Source organism: Hyperolius riggenbachi, chromosome 1 (genome assembly GCF_040937935.1).
Source record: "Hyperolius riggenbachi isolate aHypRig1 chromosome 1, aHypRig1.pri, whole genome shotgun sequence".
NCBI lineage: Eukaryota > Metazoa > Chordata > Amphibia > Anura > Hyperoliidae > Hyperolius > Hyperolius riggenbachi.
Window position 1 is genome coordinate 533,044,006 of NC_090646.1, and position 16,727 is coordinate 533,060,732.

General features: G+C 41.9%; 2 protein-coding genes across 4 annotated transcripts in view; one reads left to right on the forward strand and one right to left on the reverse strand.

The window, feature by feature from the left end:
• Positions 1-13,896, forward strand: LOC137525475 (transmembrane protein 17B-like). Of its 2 annotated transcripts, XM_068246589.1 has the most exons (5): positions 143-223; positions 1,094-1,270; positions 3,953-4,056; positions 7,290-7,403; positions 13,196-13,896. In XM_068246589.1, the coding sequence occupies exons 3-5, from the start codon at positions 3,964-3,966 to the stop codon at positions 13,514-13,516; spliced, it is 528 nt and encodes a 175-aa protein (XP_068102690.1). In that variant the 5' UTR covers positions 143-223; positions 1,094-1,270; positions 3,953-3,963; the 3' UTR covers positions 13,517-13,896. The 2 variants fall into 2 exon arrangements, with proteins under 2 accessions (XP_068102680.1, XP_068102690.1); XM_068246579.1 differs by lacking the exon at positions 1,094-1,270 and having other exon boundaries at positions 1-223.
• LYRM7 (LYR motif containing 7) overlaps positions 13,163-16,727 on the reverse strand; it is a 22,800-nt gene continuing 19,235 nt past the window's right edge. For both annotated transcript variants that reach the window (XM_068246613.1, XM_068246621.1), the window contains one exon: positions 13,163-13,360. The gene's annotated coding sequence lies outside the window, so the exon portion shown is untranslated. The remainder of the gene's footprint in view (positions 13,361-16,727) is intronic.

Consider the following 16,727-nt stretch of genomic DNA (forward strand, 5'->3'; position numbering starts at 1 on the left):
GGGCAGCCTGCTCTGGGGAATCCCATTAAGATCTTACAATTAGGACAGCCTGCCATGGTATTAATGCTGCCAGAACACAATGTGAGCCTGCTGTGAGCTCTGGCCATGTCTGCACACACTCCACTGCCCAGCAGTGTCCGCCACGGACTTGCCAGCCTCAGTGGATCTTTATTCATCCAGAACAAAACCAGAGACTGCGGGGAAGGCCATTCATATCACACAGGTAATAGTTTCACTTGAAAAGCCTGCTTTTATTAATATGGCTCCTATATATTCTGTAACCCTTTAAATCAATGCCAGTTACGTCTTTTGTCCAGAGGAACTTACCATTCTGACAGTCTTGTTAATTTCCTGCAAAAGAGCCTTTTCCACTCATGCTGACCAAACAAGGTCCTGATCTTACAGACAAAGCTTGAATTTTGCTCAGGAGAGAGATGTGGAAACTATCATTGCAGAGGACCCTCTGATAATGCTAGGTGCCTGGATGCAATACTGAGATGATCTTCTGTTAGAAATACTTTGAGGGTTGGATCCAGTTACAACCATCAGCAATGTTAAGGGCTGGTGATAATTTGGTACGTTTTGCAAAGCGTTTTAAGTTGAGAGGTTGTTTTTTTTTACAGTAGCCATTGACACTTTAGGCAGAAGTCAATACTTTAGCAAATCCGTTCTGCTGTAAGTAGTGCAGGTTGTTTCTTTTTTAAACAATGCAGAATCGCATATGCCTCTGGAAAATGCACAGGCACCATAGACTATTATTATATGTGCTTCCGCATGCATTTTGTAGACAATAAAAGGCTGCAGATTTGTTCAAGTGTAACCCCTGCCTCACATTCACTCTCTAACCCCCTTCTGACACTTCCAACACAGAAACAAATTTCGCATTCAACCTTTTCTCACCTAGGCCAGTAGTACACTACTCAATTTAAGTGTATGCTCTTATAATATTTTGTCTGGACTATAGTAATATGCTACTTTGTGGCCTACCAACTAACAGACTTGCACCCCTCCAATCTGTAATGAACTCAGCTGCTCGACTACTTGGTTCTCATCTGCTGCTCCTCTCTAACAAGCTCTTCGTTTTTTTCTTTAGGATTTTTCTCCCTTCAATTCAAAGCAGAATAGCAACGCATGGTTTCCATGTCGAAAATAAGTGTGACCACGACAGGATGTTGGTGGAGCCACCTTTAACGTAACAGTGTAATCCAAAGGCAGGGGGCCGAGGCCCAAGCTTTCTCCCAAATCACAGTTAGGCAAAGTGACCCTAAAGGTAATGAGACAACATTTTTCCCTCAAAAGACACACATAATTAGGAAGCGTGTCCTCACACATGATAAGGCAGCATTTCCTCCATGATGTGGAAGAGAGTCGCAACATGGATGTGCAGCCTATAAATTTTCAGAAACTGCATGATTATATTATGTCAATATGGACCAAAATCTCTGAGGAATACCATGAAGAATTAACACTGTTCCGGAGGCAAAAAAAGGGTATAACTCAGTACTAGCAAGTTGGGAATAATAAAATGGCCAGCAAAATATATCAACTTTCCTGTCTTTGTGTTTCTTTTCAGTCATGCATTAGTATACCATTTAGTAATCACAAGCCCACAACATGGCAGATGCTGCGACAATAACCCCAATATATCAAATACAGCAATTATGATCATCCAATAATAAATGCAGTTGTCATTAACCCACATACGAAATGCAGCAAACATTAACCCACATAAACAATGCAGCAAGCATTAACCCACATATGAAATGAAATGCAGCAAACATTACCTCATATGAAATAAGCAATGCAGCATACACTCACAGTCACATATGAAATGCATCAAACATGGCATCACATAAGAAATGCAGCAAACATTACCCCCACATAAGAAACATTATCCGTCGCACATGAAATGCAACAAATGTTATCGCTCACATATAAAACGCAGCAAATGTTACCCACACACACATAAGAGATGCAGCAAACGTTACCACCCACATGTGAAATGAAGCAAATGTTACATCACATATGAAATGCAGAAAATCTTACTCCACATAGGAAGTGCAGCAAACATTACCCCACACATGAAATGCAGCAAACTTTACCTCACATATGAAATGCAGAAAATGTTACGTAACATATGAAATGCAGCAAATATTACTCCACATATAAAAAAATGCAGCAAAAGTTACCCCCATATGAAATCCAGCAAACATTACGCCCACATATGAAATTTAGCATTCACAAACTAGAGCTCATGATATTGTCTAATTTCATTAACCCTATGCACAATGTGCACGTATCTGGAAAATAAGTAATCATTTGCAGTTACTTTTTCAAACCCTCTCTCCCTGCAACTGCCATACATATGAATTAAAGTGCTACAAACTGTACTTCCACACACATAAGAAATTCAGCAAAACTAACCCTCACAAATGCAGAAAAATGTTACCTCACATATGAAATGCAGTAAACGTTACCTCACATATGAAGTGCAGCATCATTACCACACATATGAAATGCAGCAAACATTACTCCGCATATGAAATGCAGCAAAAATTACTCCACATATTAAATGCCGCAAACCTTACCCCCACAGAAGAAATGCAGCAAATGTTATCCCACATATGAAATACTGTAAGTGTTACCTCACGTATGAAATGCAGCAAGGACATGGTCTTTTCCAAAATATGCAATTTTTAATGGAACCTATTCAAAAAGATTTACCATGCATTTTGAGCTATCTGACACTAGTAGTATTTTGCATAGAAATCCTATGCCTTAGTCATTACCACTACTTGCTACAGACACCCTGTAGGCAGGAGCAATCCATGGATAAAGTATTGGCAGCAGCAGCAACGTTGGGCACTGTACTGGCAGCAGCAGGACACAAGTGTTGGGTTCATGGCCAGGTAAACGTCACTTCAACAATATCGCAGCAGGAGGAGGGTTTAAACCTGAGATGAGGCGGATATTTATTTGACAAGGCTAGCCTTTCCTACGCCTTGTGCAACCCACCACAATGGTGGTGCCGGCACCACAGCTTCATAGTTTCGCAGGCGCCATCCAGGGCACAATTGTGGCACTACAGTGATAAATTCCCAGCACAAGTCCCCAGTCTATTGGCTGAATGAAGCACCTGACAATAATAATAACAAAAAATATGCACATGCACTAGGGTGCAGTTCTGAACAAATTCTCTAGAAAAAGTAACAGTTATTAGTTTCACTAATTAACTAACAATTTCAACAAAGTACCAATACAAGCATGGAAATGAAATACAAGAAAATCCAGTGTTTTAATTTGCACCGCATGCATCAATATGGTCAGTCTGTGTACATTTTGCTCAAACAGCAATGCAAAGTATCACACAAACATGTTCTGGTTAGGGATGGTCAATAAGATGCAAATAATTTTAAGTTAATGTAAATAGTACGCTAATTTTATGGAAGTTTGTGCAGCTTAGAAATGCACTAATCAAATAGAGCAGTTGCTAAATTTCATTGGTCCATTTCCAAGCTGAATGTATTTGTACAAAAAGTAGCATACAATCTGCACTAACTCAGATTTATTTGCATCTCAGAGACCCTTATTTAAATCACTTTTTCTCCTAAGTTTTTTCTTGCATTTGAAAAAGTAACTTACATGCTGGTGGATTAAAAGGCATTTTATCGACAAGGTGTAAACATATCATGTAGAAGTAAACTCAGGTGATAAAGGCCTCAATTCACTAAGCTTAACTCCCGTCTTTAATAACTCTTCTGAGCTGTTTTACAGTTATCACAATTATTTTACCATGGTGATAACTGTAAAACAGCTCATAAGAGTTATTAAAGACAGGAGTTAAGGTTGGTGAATTGAGGCCATTGTCTATTGCATATGGGCCCATACCTAGTTAATTTGGTGAATTAGACTTGCACAGTAACTCTTTCTGCCATTTCTTGTGTTTGTGTAGGCCATGATGTGATGTCCAGCCTCCCTCTTCAGATGGCCTTATATTTCAATGTCTTCTTTTTTCCTTTTTGGTTTGTGTCTGAGGTCATTATGCTAGAACTTAAGGTGAGCATATACAGCTGTGTTTCTATTTCACTCATCCTTATGATCTCTTTGGTTCTATATTTGTGGTTAAATTATGTGAATTACTAAGGCGAACTGGTAGGGAGGAAAACAAGTAAAAGTTAACTACTTACCTGAGTAGTAGGAAGCCTCTTGATGATCCAGAGGATTCCTGTGTCCTCCTCGCCCTCACTTCTTCTGGCTTGCACGCTTCTTCTTTTCAGCCATGCTTCCGACCATGTACGAGCATGGCCATGCTACCCATGCGCAAGTACAGTCCACACATGCGCAGTAGTATGAAGGCACCAAGGAAAAAGCCATATTCACGCATGCGCAGTACGTACACAGGTGCAGTACGTACAGGAAGGTATCCTGCTCGCTCATTAAAAAAATGTCCTTAATTAGGAGCTGGGTGTTGACTGAAAGTGGCAGAAGCTTGAGCAGTAGGCCATTCAGGTTTTACGCCATTACTGGTCCCAAGGTGGGAGGTACAGAATTGAATTTGAAGGGGGGCACAAGAGGAGCCCTAAAGTATACCTTGTAATGGGTCCACAAAGTTTTCATGGATTTTGATGGGAGTTCTTCGCTTGCATTGCACATCTTCATTGATATGAATAGCTAGTGCTGCTGAAGAGATGGTGGTAGTGTTAAGCATTGACAATGCATGATGCCACTAGCATTGTTCATCTCAGCTTCAGAATGCAAACAGTTTATTTAAGAATAGACTCCCTCAGTGTAAAGTGGGTTAAAAGCTCTTTATTATCTACAAAGTTATTTGTCCCAAAGTAATTTCATCTACGTGCAGCTGTGCTGGAAGCTGCCATTGCATAGGTATGTTACATCTTAATCATTTAATAAAGTTCTTCAGTGATGAAAATTAGCACAGATCTGTTTTCAGTCTGTGAAACTTACAGACAGATGGTCTTTGCTACGTTTGCCTTATCTCCTCTGTTTAGTGATCAAAGAGCAATATCGCCTCCACAGCAAAGAAGAACTTATGGTGTGGCTAATCTTTAAAAGCAAGGGTGAGAACTTGACTGTTGTTCCTTTAAAGAACAACTATCAAAGAAACTGTTTTTCTGTAAACCCCACATAGCTTTTAGCCAACAACACTACAAAGCTTTTCAGGGGTCTCTCAGCACAGCCTGTGTGGAAAAAATGCTTTATTAATCAGCTGTTTGTGCCAATTTTGTGTCGGCATGATGGGGGGGGGGGGGTTAATGGGCAGAGCTGAACTGTAACCTGGCTGTAAAGAGAGAGAGGAACACACAAACAGAGCTGCAGCTAGTGATTATTTACACACATTTGAAGCTATATTTCTGCTTTCTATCATTCTATCATTCTGAACAGATTCCAGTCAAGGTATTACAGCCAGTGAAGATTGTTCCTGTAAGCTAGTTGTGCTGGAGACAGTCCTCCACAGTAATGCCTACAGTGAAAACTGTTCTCTGTAAATGTCATTTTCTTCATATACAGTGGGTTGCAAAAGTATTCGGCCCCCTTGAAGTTTTCCACATTTTGTCACATTGCTGCCACAAACATGCATCAATTTTATTGGAATTCCACATGAAAGACCAATACAAAGTGGTGTACATGTGAGAAGTGGATCGAAAATCATACATGATTCCAGACATTTTTTACAAATAAATAACTGCAAAGTGGGGTGTGCGTAATTATTCGGCCCCCTGAGTCAATACTTTGTAGAACCACCTTTTGCTGCAATTACAGCTGCCAGTCTTTTAGGGTATGTCTCTACCAGCTTTACACATCTAGAGACTGAAATCCTTGCCTATTCTTCTTTGCAAAACAGCTCCAGCTCAGTCAGATTAGATGGACAGCGTTTGTGAACAGCAGTTTTCAGATCTTGCCACAGATTCTCGATTGTATTTAGATCTGGACTTGGCCATTCTAACACATAGATATGTTTTGTTTTAAACCATTCCATTGTTGCCCTGGCTTTATGTTTAGGGTCATTGTCCTGCTGGAAGGAGAACCTCTGCCCCAGTCTCAAGTCTTTTACAGTCTCCATCCATCTTCCCATCAACTCTGACCAGCTTCCCTGACCCTGCTGAAGGGATGCACCCCCCGAGCATGATGCTTCCACCACCATATTTTGACAGTGGGGATGGTGTGTTCAGAGTGATGTGCAGTGTTAGTTTTCTGCCAACACATAGCGTTTTGCATTTTGGCCAAAAAAATCCATTTTGGTCTCATCTGACCAGAGCACCTTCTTCCCTGTGGTTGCTGTGTCCCCCACATGACTTGTGGCAAACTGCAAACGGGACTTCTTATGCTTTCTGTTAACAATGCCTTTCTTCTTGCCACTCTTCCATAAAGGCCAACTTTGCACAGTGCATGACTAATAGTTGTTCTATGGACAGACTCTCCCACCTGAGCTGTAGATCTCTGCAGCTCGTCCAGAGTCACCATGGGCCTCTTGACTGCATTTCTGATCAGCGCTCTCCTTGTTCGGCCTGTGAGTTTAGGTGGATGGCCTTGTCTTGGTAGGTTTACAGTTGTGCCATACTCCTTCCATTTCTGAATGATCGCTTGAACAGTGCTCCTTGGGATGTTCAAGGCTTTGGAAATCTTTTTGTAGCCTAAGCCTGCTTTACATTTCTCAATAACTTGATCCCTGACCTGTCTTGTGTGTTCTTTGGACTTCACGGTGTTGTTGCTCCCAATATTCTCTTAGACAACCTCTGAGGCCCTCACAGAGCAGCTGTATTTGTACTGACATTAGATTACACACAGGTGCACTCTATTTAGTCATTAGCACTCATCAGGCAATGTCTATAGGCAACTGACTGCACTCAGATCAAAGGGGGGCGAATAATTATGCACACACCACTTTGCAGTTATTTATTTGTAAAAAAAATGTTTGGAATCATGTATGATTTTCGTTCCACTTTTCATGTGTACACCACTTTGTGTTGGTCTTTCATGTGGAATTCCAATAAAATTGATTCATGTTTGTGGCAGTAATATGACAAAAAGTGGAAAACTTCAAGGGGGCCGAATACTTTTGCAACCCACTGTAAAACACGAAAAGATGAAAAAAAAAAGCCTTTGTATTGCTATTTGCTAGTAATTACTGGAAATATATGTGGCATTAAGAATTTTAGTTAACTTTGATAGTTGTCCTTTAAGTAAGGGCAAAAAAATGATTTTCTTTGCATACCGTTTGTATATTTGAAAAGATTATACTATAACCTTTGTTCTCTTTATTTCCACAGTATGTCCTGCTGTCTAATTACTATCAGTTTCTCCTGATCACAGCTTTCGTAATTATCTCATGTGTTGAAAGCCTGAGACTTTACCTGGGCTATATTGGAAATTTACATGAGAAGGTAAATTAAAATTAGCTTTTTATCTGAATGTGGACCAGGGGGGGAAGTAGTGAAACAGCCCAGTGACACAGATATGGGGCTTGATTCACAAAGCGGTGCCAACTGTTTAGCACAGGTGTGCTAAACTTTTCGCGGACTTTTGCGCGCGCAAAGTGCCGCGATTCGCGCGATCGAGGACTTTTTGTGCGCACAAAAGTCCGCGAAAAGCACTTCACATGCTAACTGTTTAGCACACCCGTGCTAAACAGTTTGCACCGCTTTGTGAATCAAGGCCATTGTCTTAATTCACAATTTGCGATAGAAAGAGCGCAAAACAATGTTATACTAATAATTTTATTTTTGGTTTGATATACAATGGGCTCTATTCACAAAACTTCTCATAAATGACTTATCATGTTTTTAATACAAATAACCTTTCAGCACATTTACATGCAAAATAATCACTTTGTTCCTGATTAACTTCATTTTCAATATTTCTGTTCTTACCTTATATTATAATTTTTCCTCTTTGGAAGCTTAAAGAAAACCTGTAATGAGAAAAACCTCCACTGGGGAGTACTCACCTGGGGGTGGGGGAAGCCTCCAGATCCTATTAAGGCTTCCCCGTCCCACAGCGGCGGAGATAAAGCTCCCCAAACAGCAGTAGAGCAGCCCAACAGAGATTGGTTATTTTTGTCTATCTCCGCGCGGAGAGCCGCAACAGCGCCCCCGCTGGAGACAGGAAAGGTAAATAAATCAGCGCTTGTCAGGCTTGTCGAGGGAGGATTGCCGGACACTTCAGGGGAGCCAGCGCTGGACTGCCTGCAGCTACAGAGGAGGGGGAAGCCTCATTGTTGTTGCACTGTGTTGCTGCATATGATTGTACATCCCTGCATTGTAACGGACTCCATTATTCTATAGTGTATCTCTGGATAAGGTGTGCAGGTTACAAAGAAATTGTTCATGGCCTGAAAATAACATGCAAGCTTTAACATGCAGTGTTCATTGCGTCATGTTTGCATTGTGGCACAGGCATTTTGCAATGCATATACAGTGGGATGCGAAAGTTTGGGCAACCTTGTTAATCGTCATGATTTTCCTGTATAAATCATTGGTTGTTACGATCAAAAATGTCAGTTAAATATATCATATAGGAACCACACACAGTGATATTTGAGAAGTGAAATGAAGTTTATCGGATTTACAGAAAGTGTGCAATAATTGTTTAAATAAAATTAGGCAGGTGCATAAATGTGGGCACTGTTGTCATTTTATTTATTCCAAAACCTTTAGAACTAATTATTGGAACTCAAATTGGCTTAGTAAATCCAATTATGAGAAAGAGTATTTAAGGGGGTCAATTGTAAGTTTCCCTCGTCTTTTAATTTTCTTTGAAGAGTAGCAACATGGGGGTCTCAAAACAACTCTCAAATGACCTGAAGACAAACATTGTTCACCATCATGGTTTTGGGGAAGGATACAGAAAGCTGTCTCAGAGATCTCAGCTGTCTGTTTCAACAGTTAGGAACATATTGAGAAAATGGAAGACCACAGGCTTAGTTCAAGTTAAGGCTGGAAGTGGCAGACCAAGAAAAATCGCGGATAAACAGAAGCGACGAATGGTGAAAAATGTCAGAGTCAACCCACAGATCAGCACCAGTACCAGTACTCCGCATCGTTCAACCATTCGGCACACTTTACACAAGGAGATGCTGTATGTGAGAGTGATGCAGAGGAAGCCTTTTCTCCACCCACAGCACAAACAGAGCCTCTTGAAGTATGCTAAAAGCACATTTGGATAAGCCAGCTTCATTTTGGAATACGGTGCTGTGGACTGATGAAACTAAAATTTAGTTATTTGGGCATAACAAGGGGCGTTATGCATGGAAGAAAAACAACACAGCATTCCAAGAAAAACACCTGCTACCTACATTAAAGTATGGTGGTGGTTCCATCATGCTGTGGGGCTGTGTAGCCAGTGCAGGGACTGGGAATTTTGTCAAAGTTGAGGGACGCATGGATTCCAATCAGTATCAGCAGATTGTGGAGACCAATGTCCAGGAATCAGTGACAAAGCTTAAAGGAATACTATCGATACCCAAGTGTTCTAAAATGACAGTGTGCAAATAATGTCTAAGTAGCTGTGTAAACCTTTTCCTACTTTTCATGTTAAATATCAGAGTCAAAAGCTGTAATTTATTGAGGGTAGGATTTAGCTATATTGGGAAAAATCAATTGCAGAAAGGGTGACTGCTTCAATGCACAGCCAGAGTTGCATATCAGACTACAGAAAGCAAATATCAAACATATCAAACTCTGAAAGCAAAAACAGTATGAAAAAGCTGTGACAATTACCGGTAGTTACATTTCCTGTGCTCTCTTCAGACACGTCAGTGAGAAACACAGGACACAGGAGCTGCAGCTGTTGGGAGCTCTCTTCTCTGTCACACACAGAGCTACACATAGAGTTAACTGATCAAGTGTGAGGGGAATTTCTCCTCTCCTCATGGCTCAGTCAGCCGTCAGTTTTGGCGTCAGTAAAGTTTGAATGTATTTTGACACCAGTACTTAGCAGCACTTCCCAAACAATTCCTGTGTCAATTGAAAAAAATATGTGAATCGATAGTATTCCTTTAAGCAGCGTCAGGGCTGGATCTTTCAACAAGACCACGACCCTAAACACTGCTCAAAATCCACTAAGGCATTCATGCAGAGGAACAAGTACAACGTTCTGGAATGGCAATCTCAGTCCTCAGACCTGAATATAATTGAAAATCTGTGGTGTGAGTTAAATAGAGTTTTCCATCAAACCTGAATGAACTAGAGATGTTTGGTAAAGAGGAATGGTCCAAAATACCTTCAACCAGAGTCCAGACCTGGAACCTACAGGAAGCGTTTAGAGGCTGTAACTTCTGCAAAAGGAGGATCTACTAAATATTGAATTCATTTCTTTTTTGTGGTGCCCACATTTATGCACCTGTCTAATTTTGTTTAAACAATTATTGCACACTTTCTGTAAATCCAATAAACTTAATTTCACTTCTCAAATTTCTCCTATACGATATATTTACCGTATATACTCGCATATAGGCCGACCCACATATAAGCCGAGCCCCCAACTTTTACCTGAAAAACCAGGGGAAAATGATTGACCCCCATATAAGCCGGGGGTAGGAAATGCTGGATTGGTGCAGGCACGTAATCCAGCCAGTGTGTCCCAGTATAGCTAGTATAGTGCCCAGTATGAGTAGGTAGTGCCCAGTATAGCTAGTAAAGTGCCCAGTATAGCCAGTATAGTGCCCAGTATAGCTAATAAAGTGCCCAGTATACCCAGTACAGAGCCCAGGATAGCTAGTATAGTGCCCAGTATAGCCAGTATAGTGCCCAGTATAGTGCCCAGTATAGCTAGTATAGTGCCCAGTATAGCCAGTATAGTGCCCAGTAAAGCCAGTATAGTGCCCAGTATAGCCAGTAAAGTGCCCAGTATAGCCAGTAGAGTGCCCAGTATAGCCAGTACAGTGCCCGGTATAGCCAGTATAGTGCCCCCCCTCCTCCTCCTCCCCCCGCGGCCCTGCTGCTATTACCTGCTTTAGGCAGCGGCCGCTTCCTAATCCGTGTTCCCCTCTCCATCATGTGTATACCGTAAGTGTATCACAGCAGCTGCTGCTGTGACGATGCAGGGGGCAGGAAAGAGCGCGGCTTCCTGTAACAACGATGTGTATCGCCGTTACCAGGGGAACCGCTCTTTCCTGCCCCCTGCATCGTCACAGCAGCAGCGCCGGGCGCGCTGCTGTGATACACTTACAGTACACGCATGATGGAGAGGGGAACCCGGATTAGGAAGCGGCCGCTGCCTAAAGCAGGTAATAGCAGCGGCGGCCGTGGAGGGAGCGGGCGGGCGGCGCGGACCACCACCCACGACTCGCATACAAGTCGACCCCCCAACTTTTGGCCCCCTTTTTGGGGGTCAAACATTCGGCTTGTATGCGAGTATATATGGTAACTGACATTTTTTATCGTAACAATCAACGATTTATACAGGAAAATCATGACGATTTACAAGGTTGCCAAACTTTCGCATCCCACTGTAGCGTGAAGTCAGGCTTTGTTCGCATCCAAAATTGAAATCACAAATGCAATTTTGTGTGCAATTTTTTTAGCCTACCTGCACGCTACGTTTTTTAAAAAACGCTTTTCTACAGCGCTTTGCAGAGCAATTTTTTTAATTCACTCCCTGACACTAGTCAGAAAGTGAACTCTTGGACCTGGAAAAGAATAGATACAATGTATTTATTCTTAAAATTGCGAAAGCAATTGCTGCACAAAGCGATTTTGTGAGCATTTAGCGCTCTTCCTATACCTTCCATTAGACCAAAATCGCCCCCAAAGGTGACACAGGCACGAAATGCGCTGCTATGAACCTTTTCATAGAGATTCATTGCACAAGCGTTTTGTGAGCGATTTTGAAAATCACCAGCGCTTGAAAAAAGGCCGAAAATGCCCTGGATATGAACAAGCCCTTAGATTTATGCTCAGTAGGAAACTGATCCACCTGTCTTTGTTGGCTGAGAGTGGAGAGTATGCAAAGCAGATTGTGGAAATGTCAAGAGTGTATGATGACTGTGAACAGAAGACTTTAATCATCACTAGCTGGGGTAAGTATGCACAATGGATTGCAAAAACTCTGCTGGCTCTTATTCTGGCACATCTGACAGTATCATGGCTTACCTGACAGTGACATCCAGGCTGATATTGTGCAACAGGCATGGTAGACAAATGCACCTGACAAGGTGCCTTTTCTCTGAAGCTCGCCATTATGCCTTGTTTGAGTACTGCTGCTGTAAACTTTGTTTGGTCGGAGGTAAAAATCTTCCCACTCTGCAGCTGCATCCACCAACAAGACCATTAGCGCTGGTATGTTATAGTCTGTTCCCTACAGATGCAGCTACTCTGACCTTCACATTGTCTGTCTGCCTACTATACTGTATGTGCAACTAGATGTCAAGGTATTTTGATAAATGTGTGCTTATTAATGCAGCTGGATCACATTGTTACTGACAACTGTTCCATTCAAATAGCTTAGCCAGATGTTCTAACTCGAAGGTTAAAGCAGCAGGGACAGCCATACTGTCCCAAGCAAAATAAACCAAAACACATATATAAGTAGATAAATACTTGTTCTACTATCATAACAAATGTATTGCACTGTCCACATTTTGCTTTCAGTGAATTTTATATAGTAAATAAAGAGAATTATGTTCCTGGCATTTGCCATCTTGATTCCCTCTGACTGAAGCCAATCCTGATGTTATTTCCTCCCTTACATTTTTCTCCTATAATCTGCACTGTAATAACTAGCTTGCTTTGTGAACATGTGAGAACAGCAAGATCAGATTTCCGCAGCTTTACACTGAATTGCCCTCAGCCAATCAGTGAGTAGCAGGAATAAGGGAGGGTAGATGACGAGCTTCCCCCTCATCAGCAATGTACCACACAGAGCCAGACTGGCTGAGATAAGATTTATTACAGCAAACACATTTATGATTAGATTGGAATGCTTGCAATGCAAGGTCAGGTTGCAGGCTGCATATTAAACACAGAGCATTGTGTAAATGGAATTTGATTTTGTGTCCGACAATCGCACTTTAAGGATGGCTACATAACTCATGGGTAAGTGTAGATGCTTGGGGTTAGGTTCTAAATAAGTAGGTTAATAAAAAGTCTGCATGTGGGGTAGAAACGTTAACTCACATTTGATGTACATTATTGTAGATGATGCATATTATATAATATATATATTTTTTTTTCATAAGGTGCCAGAGCTGGCTGGATTCCTGCTTCTTAGTCTTCTCATCCAGATGCCTCTTATTTTATTCCTATTGACGGATCAAGAAATTCTAAGATTGCCATTGGAGTTTGCTGTCCATCTAATCTATGCGATTTTTTTAAGTGCAGAACTAGTCCTCTCCTTCCATGTCCTGAAAATAATGACAAGGCAGCTTGTCACTCAGTTTTATTTAGGCCAACCTGCTGATTTAGAGACCAAAGAGTTAACTAGCCAGCGCTCACAGACAATTACATCGCACAGGAGGAGGAGTAAGACTGAACCGCATGAAGGAGATGCTATGATTTAATTATTACATACAGGCTAACACCATTTACTCAATTACATTAATAATGAGCTGAGACAGTGGTCCTCCTGATCCAATTCACACCTAGGAGATAATTTTTCATCTTCTATTAAGAATAACTTTTCAGCACTCTGCAAGTGATAAAGCACCAACAAAAGTAGGTGAAAATGTACTGTTAAAATCATTCTATTAAATTGCTTGCTGGTGGTGACTTAACCTCTTGAGGACTGCAGGGCTAAACCCCCCTAGTGACCAGGCCATTTTTAGTAAAATTGTCCACTGCAGCTTTAAGGCCAAGCTGCAGGGCCGCACAACACTGCACACAAGTGACCCCCCCCCCTTTTCTTCCCACCAACAGAGCTCTCTGTTGGTGGGGTCTGATCGCCCCCCCCCATGTTTGTTTTTTTTATAATAAACATTATTGTTTGTTTGTTTTTGTAAAAATCTTTGTTTTTTTTTTAAACTATTCCCTCCCTCCCTCCCCACAGCCAGCCAATTACGGCGATCGGCTGTCATAGGCTTCTGCCTATGAGAGCCGATCGCTCTCTTGTCCCCCAGGGGGACAGCCGTGTCACACGGCTGTCCCCAGTGCAGCGCTGCTGCTGATCGCAGCGCTGCACAGTGTAAATAGACTGCGTGATCGCCGTCTAACAGTCTCCCAAGTGGCTATTGCCGCTCGGAGAATGAAGAGGGGGCGGAGCTCCGCCCTCCGAGCATGAGATACGCGCGCAGCGTGCGCACGATCTCATGCAAATTACAGCCCCAGGACTTTACGTCAATCGGCGTTAGGCGGTCCTCGGGCTGCCGCCGCGGCCACGCCCATCGGCGTGACGCGGTCGTAAACAGGTTAAAAGGCATTATTAATTATGATGTGAAAACTTAGCAGAAAAACTTAATTGGATTGGGCCCATTGCTTCTCTTATTTATAGTATCCCTGATCCACTTATTAACATCATGGGCCTGATTCAAGAGGAAAGGCAATTATTTTTTATTAGAACAAAACTTGTAAAAAGTGAAGCATTTGCTCAGAGTAACCAATCAAAATCCTTGAGCTTGGCATCCTTTCTACTGGTTTTAATACATCTGCCCCAAAGTACCAAAAGAGTGCACCACTCTCTAGTGCATAGTGTTATATCTATCCTACAGACACTGTTTTGTGGCTGGCAGAAATACTGAATACAAAGCTCCAAGTCAGATTTCAAGGGTTCTGCTTGGTGTAGAGCTAAGATCTGTCAGTGCTCTCTGAGTGTATACCATATAACCAGAGCAACCAAACTTTTTTTTTTTTAAAGTATACCTGAGAATTTTTTAAAAAAGTGTCCTGATGTCATTGTTTAGTGTTGCAGGGATACATACGGTAATTTGAATCTTTTGGCATGTCTAAAGAGCTATAACTAAATGGATATTGAAATCAAAAGGGTCTTTTAATTGCTTTAAACTACATAATGTCCTGGGTGGGGACATTGAAGAGTTCAGATCAAACTCTATTTACAGTACCCAAAAGATGAAGGCGGTGCCGCTCTTCCAAACCCATGGCTCTACTTTGTGGCTGATAGCAAGCTTATCTTCATTTATTTTGTAGCAGCAAATACAGCAAAACACTGGCACAACATTTCAGGCTGGTTCGCAATTCAAGTGCCTTGAGAAAGGGTGAGCCGATGTTTTGCAGTATTTTCTGCTTCAAAATAAATGAAGATGAATGTGTTATAAGCATTATTTGGCCTAGTCCTGGTCCTTTTTGATTTTATTGGATTCCTCGGGGAGTGGCTGTTCCTGTATCCCCCTATGTGGTCAGTGTAATGTAGCCATCTATATCCATTGTTTTATCATACATATACAGTGGGTTGCAAAAGTATTCGGCCCCCTTGAAGTTTTCCACATTTTGTCACATTACTGCCACAAACATGCATCAATTTTATTGGCATTCCACGTGAAAGACCAATACAAAGTGGTGTACATGTGAGAAGTGGATCGAAAATCATACATCATTCCAAACATTTTTTACAAATAAATAACTGCAAAGTGGGGTGTGCGTAATTATTCGGCCCCCTGAGTCAATACTTTGTAGAACCACCTTTTGCTGCAATTACAGCTGCCAGTCTTTTTAGGGTATGTCTCTACCAGCTTTGCACATCTAGAGACTGAAATCCTTGCCCATTCTTCTTTGCAAAACAGCTCCAGCTCAGTCAGATTAGATGGACAGCGTTTGTGAACAGTTTTCAGATCTTGCCACAGATTCTCGATTGGATTTAGATCTGGACTTTGATTGGACCATTCTAACACATAGATATGTTTTGTTTTAAACCATTCCATTGTTGCCCTGGCTTTATGTTTAGGGTCACTGTCCTGCTGGAAGGTGAACCTCCACCCCGGTCTCAAGTCTTTTGCAGTCTCCAAGAGGTTTTCTTCCAAGTTTGCCCTGTATTTGGCTCCATCCATCTTCCCATCAACTCTGACCAGCTTCCCTGTCCCTGCTGAAGAGATGCACCCCCGAGCATGATGCTGCCACCACCATATTTGACAGTGGGGGTGGTGTGTTCAGAGTGATGTGCAGTGTTAGTTTTCTGCCACACATAGCGTTTTGCATTTTGGCCAAAAAGTTCCATTTTGGTCTCATCTGACCAGAGCACCTTCTTCCACATGGTTGCTGTGTTCCCCACATGGCTTGTGGCAAACTGCAAACGGGACTTCTTATGTTTTCTGTTAACAATGCCTTTCTTCTTGCCACTCTTCCATAAAGGCCAACTTTGTACAGTGCATGACTAATAGTTGTCCTATGGACAGAGTCTCCCACCTGAGCTGTAGATCTCTGCAGCTCGTCCAGAGTCACCATGGGCCTCTTCACTGCATTTCTGATCAGCGCTCTCCTTGTTCGGCCTGTGAGTTTAGGTGGATGGCCTTGTCTTGGTAGGTGTACAGTTGTGCAATACTCCTTCCATCTCTGAATTATCGCTTGAACAGTGCTCCGTGGGATGTTCAAGGCTTTGGAAATCTTTTTGTAGCCTAAGCCTGTTTTAAATTTCTCGATAACTTGATCCCTGACCTGTCTTGTGTGTTCTTTGGACTTCACGGTGTTGTTGCTCCTAATATTCTCTTAGACAAGCTCTGAGGCCCTCACAGAGCAGCTGTATTTGTACTGACATTAGATTACACACAGGTGCACTCTATTTAGTCATTAGCACTCATCAGGCAATGTCTATAGGCAACTGACTGC

Coding starts and splice junctions, on each gene's coding strand:
- LOC137525475 (XM_068246579.1), top strand. CDS start 106: ATGTCTGCACACACTCCACTGCCCAGCAGTGTCCGCCACGGACTTGCC. Junction 224..3,952: donor AGGCCATTCATATCACACAG/GTAATAGTTTCA, acceptor GTGTTTGTGTAG/GCCATGATGTGATGTCCAGC. Junction 4,057..7,289: donor TCATTATGCTAGAACTTAAG/GTGAGCATATAC, acceptor TTATTTCCACAG/TATGTCCTGCTGTCTAATTA.